Raw genomic sequence first — 16,614 nt, 5'->3', positions numbered from 1 at the left:
ATAACAGAAGCAGAAGCAGCTGGGTTCTTTATAACAAAACCGAAACCTGATTGGGGCTATTTGAAGCTTATAATAAATCTCATGTGTTTGTTTTATTTGTAGGCCCAATCAATGGACTAGGTTTATGGAAGACATAACAAGCAATAACCACACAGAAACACACAGAATAATATTGTGAAAAGACAACATATTTACGAACGATATTTCTGTTCTTTCTCAGCTTGACTGATAGTCATTGAAAGAACAAAATATCACTGCAAATGCAAACACCTCTTAAAGTCTCTTCTCCACAGATCATTTTGTTGAGAGCCAGCTGGCAGCAAGAGTCATGTTCTCTTTCCCCTATCCTCCAAGGTTCTGTTAAGGAGGAAGGCCCCTTTCCTAAGGCCAATTTTCTAAGCCTGCCAGATCACTTCTTTCTGAGATTGAAATGCCAAATGCCATTGCTCCTCTCCCCATTTTTTCTGCTCCAAACTACACAACCACAACAGAGACTACTATTTCAGCTAGCTCAAAGGTGGATTAATTCATGTGAAGGATTGGATCAGTGGAAAGCTAGGAAAACACAGTAAAACCAGATTGCTTTGGAACAATAACTACTATAAAGCAATGCAATAGTTGAATTGATCCTGTTTTTTTGTTACCTGAAAATTACAATTTGCTAATTGCAAGAACAGTTCAAATACACTTTTTCTATTAAGTATATCTAAAAATATGCCAATATCCTGACTTAGTAATATGAAGAATATCACCTGTGATATATATTCATTTTACAGAAAATGAACACAAAAACAAAATTAAACAAGAATCTAAATAATTCCTGACAATATGCATTTAATCATCACTTCAAAACAGAATGTATAACTTATCAGACTTTAGAAAATGCTTTGAAGCTCTCTCAGTTACTCCATAACTACACTGATGAATGACATACACATAGCTCACATCTGTCAAGGGCATCATTTCCACTTACAATTATCATTATCCAAACTGTCCTCCCTATCATGTTAACTTCCACTCATGTTGTCATGTACCTTCAAAATACATGTTTGATAGCTGTGTAGAATCACTTTGCAGTAATATACTGGCACTCAAGTAATTTCCACAACACAAGATATCAGCTGCAAAACTATTTCAGCAACAGGTGGTTTATCTGGGAGACTATTAATACCTTACCCTCCTCCATAGTCCAATCAAATAATATTTCAAGGCTGGGTATCAGCAGTTTCAGATCTCTTGTATCACAAAACAGCATAGTGATAAGCACATATTTCAGTTAATTGTTAGTCCATCTAGTTCAATAACTTAATCCTAAAATCAAAGATAGGAAAGATTGGGGGCCAAGTACCAGTGCTCTTGCTAGATTTATGATGGCACAATACTTAAAATTTATGAAAGTTACTCCTCAGCCATTCATATGTAGGAAATAAGCATCACACCTATGTTAATTATAAATTACAATGTGTTATAAAATAGTCTTGAGTCATTCATCCATGTTTTCTTATTGCTTCAGGGCAAATGTTGACATTTCCATCATTACATTCCCTACTGTCATGTTCTTCATGCATTCAATATTGAAGAACAAGAGAGCAAGACATTAAATACCTGGCTTGATTTATTTATTAAGAGACATAATAAGGTCAGCCCTTACAAACAAAGGCAGGCTCTTTTAAAGATTCTGATAGTCCAGGGGCAAAATGTTAATTTGAGCCCTTCTGTATCTCACTGCACCATGGGTCAATGTAATTTCACCCCTCAACTTTGGTGGGGGATTAAATATGCATATAATCCCACCCCAAAAAGTCTATATTTGATATCAGAAGCAGTATGTTAAGATGCTATGCCGCTCAGTTCAAGGACAATATTTATGACAGATTCAATTGCAATGTATGCCAGGGTGTATCCAGAAAAAGTATTGAAACCCAATTCAATAAATTTATTGGGGTCCACTGTAATTTGTACACACAGCTTGCACTGATATATGCATTGGAATTTGGAATTTGTGAAAATAGTGTGCGCTGCTACAACATACCTGTGCATTGTGTGCATACTTTGTTACTGTGAGCTACATTCCATCAAATTTAGAAGCCTACACAGAAAATAATCAGAAGTGGAAATTTTACAGCACTGTTGCAGAAGAGTGTTATATGCAAGCTTCACACAGGAGACAAAACTTTCTTTGAAGTGAGGGATGCAGCTGCCATTGCATGCGTGGAACAGACTTCCACTTCCTCTCTTCCTGCAGCTACCCACACACCCTCAGAATCAGCTCCAGAAGGTTAGGAGACCCTCCAGGTTTTCAGGGCATGCAGGAGGGGCATAGGAAGAAGAAGAAATTCTGTTGCATTAATAGAACCTGCTTACTCAGAGTTGCAGGCAACTCATAGTTAAGGGAGCACACTTCCTCCTTCTCATCAATTCAACTTAAAAATAATAAATGAGGTGCTTCTCGGTAGGAGAGGAGCTGCAGGACTTAGTGCAAGATCCTCCATGCTGCAACCTGGAAGCCTTGAACAGCTTGAAAGGAAGCTCCCTGGATCTGTAGTCCTTTCTCAAAACACTGCACCACAGCCCCAACAGTCCCCATTGTCATTAAAGGCCTGCAGTATATTCCAGAAATGTCACAGCAGAAGAAGTCACAAAATAATTCTTATGTATTATTGTAATATATTTATAATATTAGTACATCTCACAGTGCTTTTTCCACATAAGGTTTATGTTGTAAGAATTCAAATAATGTACACTGCTGCATATTAGATCTAATCAGAAGTCAGATAAACAAACTTTTAATAACTGATATTATAGCAGCTTGTGTAGTCAGGAAATTATAAAGCTGCATGGCATAAGGCTATATTAAAATTCATTACAATGGTATGCCCTGGCTTAAGTTATACCTTTGAAACCTACAACAAAATTTACACATGAGTAGATCTGCTAGGTGGCAGCACTCCCAATTATCCTGCCTTCCACCTGAACTGGCAGCTGTGAGCCTTTCTCAGACAAATGATCTACCATGACAGAGACCAGGGTTTCTACAAATGAAAAGATTAAATGTTTCTATGATGTTTGTTCATATGTAAACTTTTCCTGCAATCCTCCTGTGACTGGACATAAGATTTGGTTCTTCTGCTTCTCCTCCCCATATTTTCAATCTCTATAGTACTAACAGAAGCCTCAGGGTACATGGAAGTGGGAATAGAGAAAAACTACAGCTGTAAACACAGAAAGAAAACCAAAAGTTTTTGTCACACAATGGCATGCCCCATGCAAGAATAATGCTTATTTTATTTTAGCTAAACACATTTCTTAATGAGCAAGTGCGCTTTTTGGTATTCATAAAAACAGACTCTGGTGAGGAAAAACAATGAAGTCATAATATAGGATACTTTCAAGCATGTTAATGTTTTTGAAAACTCGTTTGTGCACATAAGTGAGTTTGGGCTACTATTATCTTCTCTTCCCAAGTCCATTAAGTGTGAAGTGGATATACCAGTAAAGAAAAAACAGGAAAATAGCTAATTGATTTTCTTTTAGAAACACAAACAGCAGTTTTTTAAACAGGGAAACCAGTCACTAGTACTACACAAATTAAACTTAGAGGTATAGGCTTGTAACTTCTGCTTTATTAGTCAAAATATTCAGACCTCTGTCCTATACCTCATGACCTGAAAGTAAGCCACACTGAACTTAATTCTAAGTAGGATTGATCTAAAATAAAGACCCAGAAACGCAACAGCAACAATCCCCGCAACAAAAAAATCCCCCAAACAACACCCCAGGGATCTTGAGGCAAGTCACAACCATTTAAAATGCAAAAAGCAAATGATATTTCCCAATCCATCTGTTTAATGTTGCAAAGAACATGGCCATGTTGTCCCATGCATTACATGCACAATATGCACATACACAACCAATTCACAAACCAAATGTTCTAAGTAGGCATCAACTGAATGGTAATGAAATGAACTAGTTTCATTGATTCCAATAGAATAAGGTCAAAGTATTAGACCTTCCATTTTTATGAAGCATTTTACCATAATACTGTCTACTGTTTTGCAGTTTTGCTGAACAGCAAATCATTGCCCTGTTTCAGGAACTGTGTATATAGTTAATAAGCATTATTAAACAGGCTTACATAACTATTTATGGAAATACTTACAAGAGTTAAATAACTAAGACCATATGCCTCAAGTTTTAAGGATGAAATTGCCATGCATTAGCAAGGTAAAGAAGTCTGAGAAATAATGCCCACAACATAGCAGTTCTTCATAAATCAGTCATTCAATTGCACCAGCTTCACAGATATATTTGATACTAGCTAGATTTATTCACGCTACAAGCTAGGATTAGAGAACTCCAGTTTCCATACTTGGGATTTTATAAAATAAATATGAAAACTGGAGTTATCTCTAATACATGAAAGCCTTTCTTGTAACCCACATTCATATGTTCATATTGTTGTTTTTACACTGGGAAGGCAAACAAGCAGAAAGATGATAAGTATAGCCAAAAGCAATGCCAGTATAAACAATGTATCTTAAAATATGGGCTATTTATGCTAAAAGCCTCAAAGTATATCCTTGGGTGCTCGGGATAAGCAGGCATAATTTCATATTCTGTGATACATTTCACAATGAAATATTGATTTCCAATGCTTCATTCAGAAGCTCCATGTTTGGAAAATGACATGGGATGTTTTAAAAAAAGAATATTACTGCTCTTACAAAAAACCACCACCACCACTGTACACACACTTGTCCTCTTGTAATACTTATCACATCTTGGAGCCTTCAAGGAAATGTTACAAAATGAAACTGTAGCTAAACCAATCTATTGAGACACATTGTGTAGAAAGTTGATGTAATTTTTTTTACACATGAATTTAAAAAATCTAAACCACCTAGAATTTTAATTTTAAAATAAAGACAAATACAAGCATCTTTCACATGTTTGGAGCTGTGATCCTAATCACACATTTCCTGAGAGTAAATCCTATTTAATAAACTGGAAATTACTTCAGAGAAAATAATGTACTGGAAACATGTACTGAATCAGTCTGAAAAGCTCCCACTGAAATCAATGAGGTTTAAGTATATATTCCCTGCCAAGCCACTACCAAACAGTGAGTAAGCAAAATACTAAATGGCAAGAAACTGCCTGTTTCAAGAGTGCTGACTGAAACACGCTCTCCTTGAAAAGTAGGGGAGCATATCTACTGAAAGAGATAGAAGCACATTTGACAACAGTGGCTACTAAGCTTACAGTGCAATGCTATGCATGTTTAAGCAGACTTAAGTTCACAGCATTCAACAGAGCTAGAGTGTGTTTAAGAGTGGGCCACAGATGGACCTCAGCTGTTTCAGTCAAGCAGCAGCTGGATGTAACGAAGAGGTGAGGCACAATTTCTCATTTTATCAGCCATGTAAAAATAAAAAAGGCAGTTTCCTCAAAGTTACAACCCACAAATAAAGCAATGGCTTTAACTAGCAGGTAAATAGCAGTATCTAAGCCCACATCCTTAAAAAAAGCTCTGTTTCTGATGCTATCAATAATAAAAAATGATGCTAGGAATGGACAATGGACTGACAATTGCTAGTGGAGGAAAGCTAGAGAGAGACGACTAAAAGAAATCTCATTCCAACCTCACAAGTGATGCCAGCAGGGCTAAAAGAGCAAAATGGGAATGACAAAAAGACAGCTGCTGAAAGTGAGTGCTACAGCAGCTCAGCTGCTATTGTGGTGCTCCTTGCTTGGCTTGAAGGGAAACAAGTGGAATGCTTAGGAGCAGCAGTACAAGTCAATGTATGTACCATTTTAAAGGACACCAGACTGTCACTCTCTATGAGATGCAAACACACCATGTTCTCCGTTCACCCTCCTTCCTCCAGTAGTTTTGTTTCACAGCGCACATGCTTCCCATGACATGTGATGCTGTGCCACCTTCCCAGCACTCTGACCCGGAGATCAGCTTTGCAAGGCCCATGCAGGGCTGTCGTCCCAGCTGCTCCCTCCCTTGCCAGGTCACGCCACCACCAGAGCCACCGTTCCTCCAGTATGCTGGAGCTGTTATTGCAGCCCCTCTCCTCAAGAGGCGCTGCTGCGTCTTGGCACCTGCTCTCCACTATCTCCCTTGTCATCCTCCTCCATCACCGCTCCTCGCCCCATGGCCAGGATTGTTTTAGCATTCCTCCACAGTTCCATATGGCCTCTTGGCCATTCTGGGTCGCTGGCTCGCATTTCGCCAAGTGCTCCGAATGGAAGGCATATTTACAAACAGCCACAGGGTATTATGATTACGCTTATTAAACGCCCTTAGCCTTCCTTTTCCAAATTAACCTCCTTAGGTAGTTGTTGCTTTTTAAATTTCTATTTCGTCTGGCGATCGGGGCTTTTAATCTATCTTTGCTAAATGTTTTGTTTTGTTTTGTTTTAAAAAAAGCCACTCCAATCTCAGCTCGTCGCCTAACCGGGGGAACGAGGGGTCGGTATCCTAACTGCCCAAGAACTAAGTACCGTAAATGAATGGGAGGCTGGAAGATGTGGCTCGAGGCAACTGCATGGCTCGGATGAGGTCAGAAGTAGATGTCCGGGCGCTACACTGGAGGCCCCCTAAGTTAGCCTGCAGTGAGCAGCTGAGCCTCTGCCCAGGGCGACACAAAAGCGCGAGATGAGGCTGGGAAGGCGCGGTGGGGTGTCTTCCTCCATTCGCCCCGCGAGACAGCAAACAGCACCTGCCAAGCGGCGCCTCGAGTCCACGGGGACACGAAGCAAAACCAAAACCTAAAAACGAATGGCAAACCCAGAAAGCCAGCTCGAGCCGAGCTGCCGCCTCTGTGCGTCTAACGTCGAGAACCTGCTTAAGACATCCAGCCAGCTTTTCCAACATTCAACTCTCCCATGACACTCAAACATGCGAGGGGAAGGCAAGCCACGCCGTTCCCTCAGAGGGAGGGGAGGCCGGGGGGCACCCAGCCACCTCCCGCCGCCGCCCCTGAGCTTGCTCTTTACCTTTCATCCAGTCCACCACTTGGCTCGGGGTCCATTTACTGACAGGTTCCATAATGAGCGCCATGGGGCAAACTTTGCGAGAAGTGGTGTCTCCTCCTCAGAAACCGCGAAAAGAAAGGCGGGTGGCGGGTCCAGCTGGCCTACGAGCCGCGGTAGAGTTGGGGGTTTTGAGGGGTTGTGGGGGTCGTATTTCAGCTTCTTGCCGGTTAAGGCGCGAAACGGCGGAGAGCGGAGAAAGCAGGAGCAGCGAGGCTGCCTGGGGAAAGAAAAAAAATCCTCGCCTTCCTCTCACGGCTCGTCTCCTCTCGCTTGTGTGTGAGCGGGTCGGTGTGGCGCGCGGCTGCGCGCGTGTGCGTATCGGCGCCTCTGGGGGCTTTCAGTTCATGTTGCCTCCTCAGCAGGGAGCGGGAGAAGAGGGCTGCTGCTGCACCCGCACGCTCCGACGCCTCCTGCCTGCCGCCCCCTCTGACCTGCGGGCGAGAGGCGGCGGCGGCGGCTGCTGCTGCTCCAGGATGCTGGGGGACGTTGTCCGGCGCTGCTCACGAGCACCGAGGGCGCTTAATGGAGCGGCGGCGGCGGCAGCAGCGACGCCGGGAGCCCCGCGCTCTCGCCGCGTTTGTTCCCAGAGCTGTTCCCTCGCGGAGCTGCACGCTTGCCGCGCGTTTTCCTTTCTCTGTCTCTCTCTCTCTCGCTCCCCTCGCAGCCCCCACCTCTCTCACACTGGCGGAAATGACGAGAGTTCAGAGCCGAAAATATCTGAAGTCAAGCGGCCCCCTGAGCGCCCTGGGGAGGGGGCTGCATGTGGGACTTGCAAGCGGCGGTTCGAGCGCCCGGAGAGAGATGCCCTCCTCGCGCTGCTATGGAGTCGGAGGGAGTGAAAGGGAGCGTAGGAGGGAGGGCGCGCGCGCGCATCCCCTCCCGCGGGGAAGGGGGGAGGAGTGCGCGAAGACTCCCTGCACCGAAGCAGCGCGAGGCCTCGGCGGTAGGTGCAGCACCTGCCTGGCGGAGCGAGGCGCCTGCTTATCCCTCCAGCGTTTCCTGACTTTAAAGCTCTTCCCAGGGGAACGGAGGAGGGAATTACCATAAGGTTATGATGCATACATTACCGAGGGGGAGGAAATCCAGCGGGGCGGGGGTGGCTGCGCGGAGAGCGGATTAGGTATTTCTGTGTGGGCTAGGAAGGTAATTGCTGAGAAAAGCCCTTGGCTCAGGGTGGGGAGGGGGATAGGAACATCATTTTTTATTAGGATGATTCTATTTCACATACTTTAGATCAGCATTCGGAAGCTGTCAGAATAAATGGACCTCCAAAGGAATGGTTATTTCCTTATTTGGCTGCTCAATGTACAGTATGTGATGGATGGCACAGAACAATAAATGCTGTTATCTTTAAATTGCTCTGATTCCAGAAATCACATCTTTCCCTGTATTAAGAACTCCCTTTCAGGCATGTGTGGCCCCCTGGGAGGGGAATATCTTTCTGGACAGGCCTTCTTGCTATTATTCAACAATAATTCAGTTCCAGCAGCATGCCAGGTGCTATACAGATCACTGAATTGCATTGCTTATTGAAAAGTCTACAGAATTCATGGGCGTTTGAGCTTCCCCTGGTCAAAAAATGCATTTATGCAGAGGTAAGCCTCATCGATTTTGTGAAATTGACTCCTGTAAGTGTTCATATAGGATCAAAGATACAGGGATAAGATAAGGTTTGATCAAGGATGAAGGAAGATGGGGCAGTGAAGGGTGAAACCGATAGTAATTGAAGGTGGTCTGGGTAAGCATGAAGGTTACGAAAGTTCAGTGCTGAGACTCGGATAAGTTGCCATGTTGCTGCAGCAACAGAGGGAGATGCTACAGTGCTTTGCAAAGAAGGAGGTAGGAAGAGTAGAGTGGCAAAGCAGAGGGTGAAAAGGTCAGTTGCTGGGAGAAGTAAATGAGGCCCAGTAATAGCTTACAGGGATAACAAAATGTGAGAAAGGTGATGAGAAGAAAAAGAAAGCAGATGGGGCAGAAAAACAAGGGCCTTATAAATGTAAATACAGTTAGAGGATGATACAGAAAGGTGACATTCTCTCACCTATCCTAATTACTTCTCTTCCTCATTCTTCACACAATGTATGGCTACCAAGGCATGTTTAGAAGGCAACACAGAAAATACAGCACCAGCTACTTTTAGCCCCGTATGTCAAGAAGTACCAAGATGGCCTCCACTATGAGGAGCAAAGCTAGGACCTAACTTCTAGGCTGATAAATTATCATGTTTTATTATCACCATTTGGATTCAGGTCAGAAACAACAGAAAAAAAATGATGGCCACTCTCCAGCTGAAGGTTCTTCTGACTAATATGATAATAAATCACACTGACCACAGTAGAATTGACTCCTGAGTAAACATGCAGAGAGTTGTGCTGCCAATCATTCTGAAGGCAATGGGCCTTAAGTAACAATTAAGTTGTTCCAGTGGTTTCAGTGGAACATACCCATTGTGGCTTTTATATATATTTTTATTGTTTATGTTTATATGTTATAAATAATAAAGCAAGTGCCTTTAGCTAAATTAATGACAACATGTTTGAAGAATAATTGCTGCTCTGCTAGTATGTTAATATAGATTTATATTGCCCAGAAAATAACATGGAACATTTTCTCCCCTACTTATTTTATATATTAAATATAATATTTACCCGTACACATGATGGTGCTGTTAAGGTGGAAAGAACCCCAAGGCAGAATTGGAAAGGAGGCAGATTTAGGTTCTGATGAAATAAATTAGCTGATGAAATTAACAAGGCAAGTGAGGGGTTCTATGCCTGGGTACAATGGTGCAAATTCATGACTTGGTAAGATGTTGGTAAGAGAATTCTGTCCCAAAACAAGTGTGTAATTTTTTTTACCTCTTGTATGAGTTTACGTATGCCCATCACTCCACCTCAAAAATAAAATATAGACAGTGGTAGATTGTGTAATGTGAATTGCACCCCATCCCTTGTATGGTTGTACAGATACTATTTTGGTCAACAGTTAGTTAGCTTTTAGCTCTGTTCCTGTGTGAAAAGTTAGGTATGTTTGTACAGGAATTAAAATGGCTGCAGATAATTGAGTACATGCCACCATTTCTTAATCTTTTCTTCCTTAAAGCTGAGAAGTGGGATTAGCCCAGAACAAAATGTAACTGTTAATACATATGACTCATGTTTTCTGCTCAACATTTTTATATAAAGAGGATAGAAAAATACTCTGTGTATATCTATGCAAGATGACTTAAAAAGCAAATAAAGAGCCTAACATTTTAGCAACAGATTTTCAGGCAGGAAGATTCTGTATCGTTTGTCCGGACATCCCTAAGCCATATCCAGATGGTCAATGGCCATAGGGCCAGCCCTACCACTATGCAAGGTGGAGCAGCTGCCCCGAAGACAGCTTTGGGGCATGCTGGAAAGACAGCAAGCTACCAGTTCTTAAGCTTACTGTTCCTTTTTTTATCGGGGGTAGGGGGTTGTGGATTTCATGCCTCATGAGTCCTATGTAATGCCCTACATAGCAATAGCATGATATCTATTCTGCATTTAATGAATGGCAACAGAAAACTGTGCTGCCATGGTGATGGTATCTTGCTATGGAAGGGGAGGTTTAACCATATTTGTGTTTTGCTCCCCTACCCTTGCTTTTAGAGGAGGGAACTATGTGTACTCTATTACTTGAGAAATTCGCGCTGTATAAAGAGGAAATTTGGAAAGAGACTGAAACTGAGTAGTCTCAGAGCAGAGTATCAGAAGCTTCTCAGCTTGAAACTAGTCAGTTTCAGTGTCCATAGGAGTTCCATCATTACAGATTGACATCCAGCAGATTGACATCCAGCAGATGTCAAAGCGATAAACAACTACCTGACATTCAGAAGACATCTTAAGGCAGCCCTGTTCAGGGAAGTTTTTAACGTGTGATATTTTACTGTAATTTTGGTTTCTATGGAAGCCGCCCAGAGTGGCTGGGGAGGCCCAGCCAGATGGGCAGGGTATAAATAATAAATTATTATTATTATTATTAGTAGTAGTAGTAGTAGTAGTAGTAGGTCGCTGTGTTTGTTTCATGTAAGCTGTTAGCAGTCATGGAAAATCTTTCATGCCACCAGTGATTTCATGGCACTGTCCGGTATGTGCCTGTGATGTCTGTAGAACTCCTTACCAGAAAGCACAGTATGACAATGATTCCACTCTTTGGGTGGTGCAAATGCATAAAATGCATTGCTTCTGGACTGCTGGGAATGTGCAACATTCTTGAAACAGAGGCATATCCCTGAGGGAAGACTGTTCTATTCCATTCTGGGGGGAAATGCTCTTCTCTTTTGAGTGCAGCATCTTCAAAACAGAAGCACTTCCTTAAGGGAAGACAGTTATATCCCATCCAACAAATGAGCACAGCTGCACATTTTTCCTCTGTAAACTGATACGGCTCCTTTACATTCTCTCATGGCCACATTTATGGCAAAACACTGACACGATGATATCCTGGCCAAATGGAAAAATACATTTGTTGAAATTGAATTTTATTCATTATCTTACCATGTCCTGTGCTTTACAATACCCCCCCCCCAAAAAAAAATTAGTGCTAGCTAATAAATCTGGACATACTTATTTTTGTTGCAAATGATAAACATAGTTTCATTATTTTCAGACATAGAAAAACAAGGCAAAAATCAAAAGTTGAAATGCAGGCCTCTCTATGCAGTGTCAGATGTACTGAAGCCCATTGAAATCAATTTGGGGAGTAGGATTTAGCCAGAGGACCAGATTAAGAAGTGGCCAAGCCTCCATGGGTTACTTTGACAAGTGACACCAGACATTCATTCATTCATTCATTCATTCATTTATAAGTATATATGTACCACTTGATATTTCAAAAACATGTCAGGCACAAAAAAAAGCAAGCGTGGTTCACCCAAAATAGCCATACTAGGTCCATACAGTGGTGCCCCGCAAGACGAATGCCTTGCAAGACGAAAAACTCGCTAGACGAAAGGGTTTTGCATTTTTTGAGCTGCTTCGCAAGACGAATTTCCCTATGGGCTTGCTTCGCAAGACGAAACGTCTTGCGAGTTCTTGCGAGTTTGTTTCCTTTTTCTTAAAGCAGCTAAGCCGTTAATAGCCGCTAAGCCGCTAAGCCGTTAATAGCTGCTAAGCCGCTAATAGCCGTGCTTCGCAAGACGAAAAAACCGCAAGACGAAGAGACTCGTGGAACGGATTAATTTCGTCTTGTGAGGCACCACTGTAGTCTGAAGGTTCCCCATCACTGGCTTAGGAAGTTCAGAACTAAGCTAACTGTTAACGCTGTAAATCAGGTTTTGAAAACAAAATGTAGACATATTTAGTTATCCTGCTTATTTTGTTTCTGTGCACAATTGTGCCATGATTTCACTGGCTTTTTTTAAAAAAAGCACCTCCTCAACATGGGAGAGTTAAGTTAGCACCAATGGAAATCCTTTGATGGCTAATAGCATTTCTTTGTAAACGTATGAAGTGGGTCTAAATTCATCAAAGGAAGGGAAGATCAAAACCAGGAGAGGAGGAGAAACAGCTATGCATCTACCCACCTCGTCTGGGATCCAGCGCCTGTTACAGTTCAGACAGCTCACTCCACCCACAGTGTCTGAAGAATCAGATGTTGCTCTGCCATTTTAGCTTTTTTCCCTTTGTCTTGTATATGGGAAGGCTGCAGCTTTATATTTTCATCTGTGGTGTGGCACAAGCTGGAGAAAACATAGGTTTGACCAAACAAATGATGTTCTGAACCGGGGGGGGGGGGGGACGGATGACAACTGTTCATCATTAGATATGCAAAGTTCTTTTACTTGACAACAATATTTCTTTAACAAAGATTGTCTTTTTGGCTATATCTTAAATACAAGAAAATCTAGTGAGTTGTAAACATGCATGTCAGTTGAATCTTTTAATCATGATAACATTTTAACAGTGCTCCTGTTGTATAATCTGAAACACAAATCATTGGCCTCCATAAATTTGTTAATAATTGAAAGCATGTAGGGTTTCATTAAGGCTATTAAGAGATTAAGAGGACTTTCCTAAGCAGAGCTTGGTACAATCAAGTCTATTGATTTCGGCGAATTTAGAGAGCATCCTAAGTCTGCATAAGATTTAGATGTTCAGTCATTTCAAAGACTTCAACCACTTTTTGCAAAATTATATCATTTTAAGTAGTTTTTTTTAAAAAAATAATGATGTGAGATTTGCCACAAAGGAGGAAAATCTCTTTATTTTTGTATTGGATTTCAATACAGAAATAAAAAATGCAGAAATCTTATTGGGTTGCCCACTGTCAACATAAAAATCATTGTTGCATCTTTTAAAAATCCAGTTCAGGCACTTAGTGTCATACCCTGCTGCTTTGTCTCTTCCCCTTCATCTTCCTCTTTCAGATGCTGTAAGGTAAAACTAAAAATCCTGACAAGAGAGAGGTTAGTGGCTGTAGGTAGTAGCAATAGCAACCAGTTGATCCAACAGGGTCTCAGTGCTGAAAGTCAAGGGTGTTGAATGTCAAGGGTAAAAGTCCAATGATGTAGGTTGAGCAGGGACCAATGATAATGATTATGGATGTAGTTAATCAGAAAGTCACATCAGATAACACTGGGTGATATTCAACAAACCTATCCCATCAGCAAAAGGGTTTCTACTTGTGCAACAGGACCTTTTCCCTCTCCTCCGCCCACACCCTCCCCAAATCTGCTCCAGAGGGCTGGTAAGCACCTAGAACAAACTTTGGGGGGTGCAAGAAGGGGGAGAATATTGTGCTGTGCAAGCAGAAATTCTTGTGCTGACGGGGGGCCACTAGGGGCGCATCGGAAGATGGCTGACAATAACATCTCTCCGACCCACACAAGGTAATTAAGAGGCTGTGATGGGAGTAAACAGCCTCCCGCCCCCCCCCCCAAGCGTGTGGGGGGGGACTGCCCTTGCCTGCTGTGCCCTATACCACCCCCGAATTTGAGGGGGTGGGGGCACTAGGCAGAAAGCCCTTGTGCGGACTTCGGCGCTCCTGGACGCTGTGTCTGATTCGCGCCTCTAGCTGCGGCAACTTCAAAAGAAACAATTAGGAGGAAGCTAATGCACATATTTCAAGGAAGAATGGGGAGTACAGACTGCTAACCAAAGAGATCTCTGAGAAACAAGACGGGTCGGAGGAACAGGAATAAATCATGAGAAGACACACCAAGGCTCGGTATGTTCGGCAACGGGACTGGATGGGGGAGGGGAAAAAACTTTCCTTTCTTTTCTCTATGTGATTAACCAAGAATCCCCCCCCCAAGTCACAAGTCAGAAATGCCATTTAAATGACTTAAGCTGAGGATTTAAGACTGTGTGGAGATAATTTTCTAACCAAAGCATGTTTTAAGGAGACCATGGAATGTATAAGAGCTTTGGAATGACGCAGTAAAAAATACCGTCGCCATTTTGGCAAGTTCTGTCGAAAGACTTATGTCTGGGAGGAGGAGTAGATTTGTTTTCATATTGTGAGTGAGCCTCCTCAGAGGGACTAACGAAGGCGACAGTTTTGCGAGACTGATGATGGAAAGAGAGCTTTTATTTACGAAAGTAATGATATATAGAAACCATCTCGACATGATGATTGGATGAACGGAAAATTCACACAGGATTATAACTGGTGTTTACCTGCTTAAGGAGATTATCAGAAGAGATCATAAAGAAAAAAAGAAAAATATACGAACAAGATGAGATGTGAGAACAGCAAGAGAGGACTGGTTAGAATTATGAACATTATTTGGACAGATTTGTGGATATTAACGCAGCAGCAAGAAGATGATTGGAATCCCCTTCGGAAATTGAAATATGGGTCCCCCCAACAAAAAAATTAAAATTCGGCTTTGTAATTCGGAATTTATGTGATGTGATTTGATTTGATTGGTCGGTTAATAAAAATTATTTTTTTAAAAAAAGGAATTCTTGTGCTGACAGGACATTCACTTAGTGCTACATTGGATTCCACCCATAGTCTTAAGCCATATCTGGCTGAACAGGGCCAAAGTAGGGTCTAAGGCTAGGTAGTGCTGATAGGCTTTTCAAACACAGACCTGCTTTTTAAACCTACTCCAGCTTTCTGGATGCCCTCCCCACAATATTACACCAGTGATCTATTTTTTAAATAAAACAATTAGATTCTTGTGCACAGTATTAACCTTTTCACTGCTGTCCATGAGGATCTCTGGATTGGAATCAACAGACATTCAAAATGATTTTAGCAGGAGTGATACCTAATGCCCTTGTTTGGGGATATGATCCACCTGGCTGTTCTGTGCACTGGCCCAAAAGGGCAGAAATGAAGGCTCTAGCAGCTGCTATTAGAATTCTAGCTCAGACTCGCATCTAGAGAAGAACACATCCCTTGTTTGGATCATTCCAAACAGTGGATCATTCAAATAGTGCAGATACCCACCTAATACATTGGTTCCACTCACACTTTGAGAACATAGGGCCCAAGCTGCAGCTGAATCAGAAATCTCTCTTTCCTGAACAGCAGAAAAGCTGGACTTGTGTATACATACTTGGCTAACCTTAGCACATCACTGTCAATATCACCAATTACCATATGTCTCTCCCATACTTCCCAGTCCTCTGTTGCTGATTCTAAAATGTAGACGATAATTTAGTCCTCGTGTACCTTTTTGCATTTCCAAGGAGAGAGCGTGATCCATATTACCAGCAAGTATAAAAAGAAATCTTGCAAATTTCTGACTCTCACTGTGTTAAATGCAGTGTTTATTCAAAATGACATCACCCTGAAAGGTAAATTCATTGAGGAAAAACCCACATAAACAGCATGTGAAGCTATACTTTCAAGGGGACAAAAAAGAGTGGAGGTGGAGGTAGGTTCATTTTTGCATCTACATTTTTAATAAGAGCACATTTATATACAAATGTCCAATACATTTTCTAAAAATCCCAAGGAAATTATTATGCATTTAAATTCTTCTTCTGTGTAAAGATATCCATATATGTATCCATATCTGCTGTATTATTTAAATCCCAGCACTAATTATTTATGGTACATTTTCATGTCACTATGACAAGATGCAAAATTGCTGCTGGGAAGAATGAGTCCAGAACTTAAAATGTAATAAAAACTGGAACTTAACAAGGATAGGGACACCAAAGCTTTAAGGGGTTTTTTTCTTTAAAAGAATAAAAAAAATCATTTGAATATTCAGGTTCTAGTATATGGACATGACTGAATTAAGCCTATTAATTTCCATGGGTTTACTATGAGTAAAGGTTAGTTGATTAGCATCCCTGCTCTAAAAGCATAGTGTGTGTAGAGTTTAATAAAAGTAAGTAAAGGGTTGGTGTGTGTGTGTGTGTGTGTGTGTGTGTGTGTGTGTTGAAAATCTGAAGTTTGTGTGTGTGTGTGTTCTCTTATGAGATTTAAATTGCTTTGAACTGCATTAGCCACTTCTTCACACAAATAATGAATCATGGAGATGCATCCATTGCTGCAAGCAACTTTATTTGAAATCTCTGGTCCTTTCTAGTAAAACGTATGCTTTAAGGAAGAGGGTAATTGTCATGCAGATCTGTG

General features: G+C 41.6%; 1 protein-coding gene across 15 annotated transcripts in view; it reads right to left on the bottom strand.

The window, feature by feature from the left end:
* The window catches only part of CNKSR2 (connector enhancer of kinase suppressor of Ras 2), a 237,273-nt gene that overhangs the window by 124,832 nt on the left and 95,827 nt on the right, over nucleotides 1-16,614 (bottom strand). For 7 of the 15 annotated variants that reach the window (XM_083501828.1, XM_083501839.1, XM_083501840.1 and 4 more), the window contains exon 1: nucleotides 6,514-6,901. The exons of 5 other annotated variants lie outside the window; for them this stretch is intronic. In XM_083501828.1, coding sequence (XP_083357954.1) covers nucleotides 6,514-6,886 — 373 coding nt within the window. In that variant the 5' untranslated portion in view covers nucleotides 6,887-6,901. Of the gene's footprint in view, nucleotides 1-6,513; nucleotides 6,902-7,008; nucleotides 8,045-16,614 lie in introns of those variants that run through there. 3 more of the 15 variants (XM_083501842.1, XM_083501832.1, XM_083501835.1) reach the window with 3 other exon arrangements.

Source organism: Podarcis liolepis, assembly GCF_965112155.1.
Source record: "Podarcis liolepis genome assembly, chromosome: 4".
Taxonomy (NCBI): domain Eukaryota; kingdom Metazoa; phylum Chordata; class Lepidosauria; order Squamata; family Lacertidae; genus Podarcis; species Podarcis liolepis.
This window is presented reverse-complemented; position numbering and strand designations above follow the sequence as displayed.